The sequence below is a fragment of the Furipterus horrens genome, unplaced genomic scaffold, assembly GCF_987537825.1.
Source record: "Furipterus horrens unplaced genomic scaffold, mFurHor1.1.pri manual_scaffold_17, whole genome shotgun sequence".
Lineage (NCBI taxonomy): Eukaryota > Metazoa > Chordata > Mammalia > Chiroptera > Furipteridae > Furipterus > Furipterus horrens.
Window position 1 is genome coordinate 112,079,855 of NW_028327187.1, and position 6,000 is coordinate 112,085,854.

Consider the following 6,000-nt stretch of genomic DNA (forward strand, 5'->3'; position numbering starts at 1 on the left):
AACCTTTTAAGGTATATAAAGTACTAGTGAAATTATGTTTGTATTGGATAACCTCATGGAGAATGGATTGACGGGATAAATTTGTGTTGGCAAATGAGTAACAGCCATCTACATAAAAAAGACAAGGTACTGACTGAATTGAGGCAGTGGTAGTGATGATGGAGAAGAAAAAACACTCAGTGAAGCAGAACTGGGTGGATATGGTGATTAGGCCCAATATGGCAGTTGAGTCAAGAGTGATGAAAACCATTCTTTGAATCAGGCAAACGAGAGAAGCAGATTTGGGGAAGAAACTAAACATGTACTTTGCTCCAAAACCTTCAAGAATGCTAAAGTTACATAGTCAAGTTATTCCAGAGTTTCTCTTTCATTTTTTTTGCAATGAATTTTAACTTGATGATTAGAATTGGATATGGAGTAGCAGTTACCCAATTGTCTTGTACACTTTCTAGAAGTGTCTGTCACTTACGTGTGTCAAAAACTTCTTAGGCCTTCCTCTCTCAGCTGAACATATCTCCCAGCAGATGTCTATGGAATCCAAGTTCATTATCACTATTGTATGTTTTTTTTTTTTAATCTTCACCCTAGAATATCTTTTTTATTAATTTTAGAGAGGAAGGGAGAAAAAGGGAGAGAAACATAGATCAGTTGCCTCCCGTATATGGCCCAATCAGGGATCGAAACTGCAACCTGACTGGGAATTGAACCCACCACCTTTTTGGTGTACATGACAATGCTCCAACCAACTGAGCCACCTGGCCAGGGTTTACTGTTGTATTTTTTATAACAGTGTTTTGATCTGTAGTGAGAAAATACATCATTGTTTCTACCCACAGTCCGGAAAGTCTGAGGTGTATTTCTATAGTGCCAATATTTCTTCTGTTCCTCTCTCCTTTTAACCTTCGTCTAAAAACTTGGAAGGACTAGACTCATAAGCTTTAGACATCTTATATTTTATTACTCATATTTGGTTGTAAAAAATTTACATTTTTAACAAGTCACCAAGCTAAAAACCTGTAAAAAATATTACCAAGAACATTCCACTTATAACATTTTATCACAAACTAAAAGGACACATGAATTTTGTATTTGTGTTGTGAAATTAGAGGTGAATCTCCTTCACTGTGCAAAAATTAGGGGCAAAAATCTATAAGAAAGGAGATTTTGTGAATCCAAGTTGTTTGAGAATGATATAAAGTGTACACGTTGGGGATCCTGTTATTCATGCTACAGCTATTCGACCACCACTCTTCTGTTTCTGTTTAGACCGCTCTCACCTTCAGGAACTGGCTCTCTGTGGGCCGCACATGAAGTTTGATGAAGATCGTTGTGAGTGTGTGTGTAAAACACCCTGTCCCAGAGATCTCATCCAGCATCCAGAAAACTGCAGTTGCATTGAGTGCAGAGAGAGCATGGAAAGCTGCTGCCGGAAGCACAAGGTATTTCACCCAGACACCTGCAGGTGAATGGCTTTTTCACTTTCACCTTAACTTGACTCATTGACATTTAATGTAAATGCCATTTTGATTTGGTGGGCTTCCTTATTAAGCCATGTTTTTTCAGTGCCCAAGCCCCTTTTTGATGGTAAAACAGATTTGGCAACTAAAGAATAAGCAAGACTATATAGAGTGATGATTAAGAAATCAAGAAAATCCTGCCTGCTCTTATTAGCTTATGAGTCTTAAGCCAAAACTAGATTGATGAGATATAAACAATTATTTGTGGGGGTTTCAGATCAGCAGATCAATCTGTCTCTCTCAATATATGTTCATATATATTTATTTGTTTTGTTTTTTCCTTTGAGGAAGGGGATGTCACTGACCTTATGTAGCAAAAATTTATTGATGGCTAGAACAGTTAGAGGTTAGCAAGTATACTTTAATGGATTTGGAATCCATGTGGGATAACTATTCAGGATTTTATATTGACATTTTAAATACATATCTGAAGAATTTACTTTGAAAACTTAATCAAATCAGAACAGAGCTATTCCTTTGAATATAGTCCTGGATTCTGAATTTTCATGTTTATTTTCTTTTGCAACAGTTGTGAGGATGGATGCCCCTTTCACACCAGAATGTGTACAAATGCAAGACCAGCCTGTACAAAGCATTGCCGCTTTCTAAAGGAGAAAAGGCCTGCCCATGGGCTCCATAGTCAAGAAAATCCTTGATTCAGCTTTAATCCCAACTTCCCCATCCCTGTCATTTTAAACAGCATGCCGCTTTGCCAAATTGCTGTCACTTTTTTTTCCAGGTGTTGGAAAAAAATTCATTTCTCATAGTTCCAGATGAATCTAGACCAACCCTCCATGAAACACCAGCTGAGGATTCCCTGGTTCACTGACATATGTCTTCTAAGTAAAGGTGCCTCTGCACACCAAGGAGTGGGGAAGAGGGAGCCTGTGTAACCCTTTCTGTTTGTTTAGTGGATGAAAAAGGTTTGGTCATAATGGAATGACAAGTGCCATGTGACTGATTACTCACAGCAGATGAGGCAGTTGAATAATCTCTGCGTCCTTTGCTCCTTGCAACTCTCTTGTGAATTATCCTAATTCTTTCTTATGCAGATTTTAATTTGTATGATCAGCACTGACTTTCTGATTACTGTCCAGCTTGTGGTTCTGAGTTTACTGAACTCCTGTCTGTTGTTTTATATTTAAATGTATTTAAAGAAAATAAACACCATTATTCAAGCTAAACACCATTATTCAAGCCATAGAATTTTGTGTTATTTAATATGCTTCCACTCTAAATTTTATGCTAAAAGAAAAAACTGTTTTGAAGAGAGAAAGGAATTCAGAAGTGGCGGGTGTAAAGAGAGACAAAACAACACCAGTTTTGGAAAACCCAAGGAGTAACTCTCAGAAGGTTTAGATGCTAAACAAGGTTAAATCAATGTGACCCAAGAATCAGCTGGAAAGCAATCTTTTCTTTGAGATTCAGTTTAACTTGACTTGACCCTCATCCCATGGTGAAGGAGAGTCCACTGAAGCCCCTGACATCTTTGGATCTGTTCTAAAACCAAAACATGATTTGTGGCTCTATCTTCATAATTGCCATTTAGATGGAACTATTATCAGGAATTCTGAGCTAGGACAAAACTATTCACGATCTGGCTTTGCATTCTATCAATAAAACCCCTCCTCCTTTTTCCTCCTCAACCCCCAATAACCACCAAGAGATTTGCACTTGGATTCTGAGGCTGGGTCTGACCTGGGGTGTGGCTAGTCCTGAGGGGGGAGGTGGGGTAACTAGCCTATAGCCTTATTAGAATTCACTGGTCATTGTACAGGAATATTTGTCATACTAATAGCTTTGGTATGTGGGCTGATAATTCTCAACTTGTTTCACAATAAAAATATGTAAGAAGTCCCCAGGAGCTTAAAGCAAATACAATAAATGCCAGTGATGTATGATATTCCTAATTATCTAAGCCACAAGGCCAGAAAATTATTAATATAACAGCGCAGGTCATAAATCTGTGACTAAGCAGCGCGGTGGGAGGCCGTTTAGAGATGGAAACAGATTGGATAGCATAATGGTCGGAGACGGGTGAGATTAAAATGCTGTCTGAGATACTTGATAAAGGAGATGACACACATAATCCATTTTAAGGCTTTTAAGGGAAGCAACAGATTGGTGAAAATTGTAAGCTTAATGGATTTGGTCATTTGGTCAAGAAGAGCTAGATTTTGTCAAATTTACTCATAATCCTCCATGTGAGAATGATGTTTTGCATATAGTAGGGGCCTAATAAATAATTATTTAATAAGTAATAAAGTATTGCATTGATTTTGCAATCAGAGAATGGGAATTCATCTGCCGCTGGAATGCCCAAGATGAACTCTTACTCTCCAAGGCGTCTCTCTGTCTGGCTTTTCATCATTAAGTGTCTTGTCAGAGCTTCTTTACAGCAAAACCACTGGCTTTCGAGTGGAAAGGTTCCGATAGGACATGTCCCAGTGCAAAAGCACTTAGGAACATTTACTGATACCCCATTGGCTAAGCAAGTTGCATGGCCAAGCCCAGAGTCAGTGTGGGAGGGGCTTAGACAAGGATGTGAATATTGGAAAGTGGTTCATTGAAGGCCACCAATGTAAATTTCCCACAAAAGCCGGTTCTGTCTCTAGCCACACTGGGAGCCCTGTTCACCTATTACTCTACAAGAACTGAACCCTGCTTCCACATACAGAGTCCAGGACCTACATGGCTTTGGTCTGACTACCATTTTGCATTTTGGTTCTGTTTCTGATACATGGTAAGTGTTTATGTTCTTTTAAAAGTCACAGCTATAACATTTTACTTTCCTCACTTATATATCTTATTTTTCCATTTAAAGCAGAATGATGAGTGAGGAGTCTCAAAATAGTAATTGAAAAGATCATCTTGGTTGAAAGTCTGACTCAACATCAAGTCCATTTTCCTTAATAAGATCCTCTGCCAGTTTGCTCCTATCTTCGCTGTGAATGCCACTCTTGTCCTGGCTGAACCACTCCCCTTCCCTTCCCCTGTATAATTATACAACAGTGTCCACTGGACAGTCAGTACCTGCCTCTGTACCTTGATCATGTTGTTCTTGGAATGGTCTTGCTCCCAACACATGCATGAGTACTTTTTACCTCTACCAGCCAAATGCTGACAGCTAGAAAGGCTCTTTCCCTCTAAACTCCCAGTATTTTTGTTTGTTTGTTTCTCTTATAGTACTTAACACTTGCTACCTTTTATCATAGATATTTACATATGCCTTAACTCTTGTCTTGGTTCCTTGGGGAGAAAGCTCATGCCAGACTTTCCTTGCCTTATGCCTTAGATAGCAGGCTCTCAATACAACCCTGTTGCCTTCTTATTTCAACTTCGAGGGGAGTTAGGTTACATATGAATTTACAAAGATCTCCACATTTATTTTATACTTTCTCCACTTATAGGTCATTTTATATTACAATTGGTACTGATTGCCCTCATATTTTATTAAGTGTAATCAGAATACACTGCATGTAAGTATTTTAGTCAATCTGTAGTGGTTTCTGAGAAAATTATCTAAAGGCATACCTTGATTCTATACATTCAGGAAGAGCACTATAATTAGAATTATCCCCAGATTTATAACTTAATTCTTCTGCTACAACTTTCTTTTTACTTTTAGAAAATATCATTAAATAGAGACTTTTGCTTAAGGTCTAACTGATTATAAATGGAGTCTTGAACACATGTGAGATTGTGAACCACGTGCAGAATCATGATTTATATGCCTTTTAATACTCAGAGCCTAGGTTGGAGATTGGAGCATGATGAATGTTCAATGTTTTCAGATTTAGCTGGAACAGCCTGAAGTGTTCTCAGCCCCTACTCCACAGAGACTCAGCAATAGTGTGCCTTTATGAATATATATATTTATAAAGGCCAGCCTATTCTATGGTATTTAAAACACACACAAAAAAAAAACCTTTCAAGAAGAATGAATTCCTTTATACTATTGGTAAAAGGTATACAAAAGCTAGGAAAGGGAAGTTTTTAAAACATAGGGACTATGTTTCATATTCCTTGTATTCCCCACAAAGCCTTTTACAGAGTAAAGGCACTCAGTAAGTGTTTGATGATAAAGATAGAAAACATTTGTTCTGTTTTGTAAAAAAGATCACAACTCTTTTCAAGTATTGACATCAAGATCTTAGAAAATTCATGGTAGAATTTCAAAAGTGTATTGTGATCAAAACTATGGTGGTGGCAAACCAGGAGCTCAATAAATAAATGAGGGCTTAACCCCCATTTACACCACACTCTTTGTCTTAACCTATTGCAAAACTGAAAAGGAAACCAAAGTAATACTGTATACCATCTGGTACTGTTGGTGTTATCTGTGAAGTGAAATGCAAATGATTAAGTTCGAATAAGTATCCTTGAGTCTCCATCATCTTTCTACACTGATTCTTCATTAACACAGGGCAAAGTATCTCTTCCTACCTGTGCCTTACTCATTAAGGTTAACTCATTAATACAC

General features: G+C 37.8%; 1 protein-coding gene across 2 annotated transcripts in view; it reads left to right on the plus strand.

Moving 5' to 3' along the window:
• Positions 1-2,722, plus strand: part of VEGFD (vascular endothelial growth factor D) — a 28,565-nt gene extending 25,843 nt beyond the window's left edge. The window contains exons 6-7 of one of the 2 annotated variants that reach the window (XM_090263894.1): positions 1,267-1,462; positions 2,047-2,722. In XM_090263894.1, the coding sequence (XP_090120020.1) occupies positions 1,267-1,462; positions 2,047-2,173 (323 nt within the window). In that variant the 3' untranslated portion in view covers positions 2,174-2,722. The remainder of the gene's footprint in view (positions 1-1,266; positions 1,463-2,046) is intronic. The other variant, XM_090263895.1, reaches the window with a different exon arrangement.
• Positions 2,723-6,000: the final 3,278 nt, after the last annotated feature.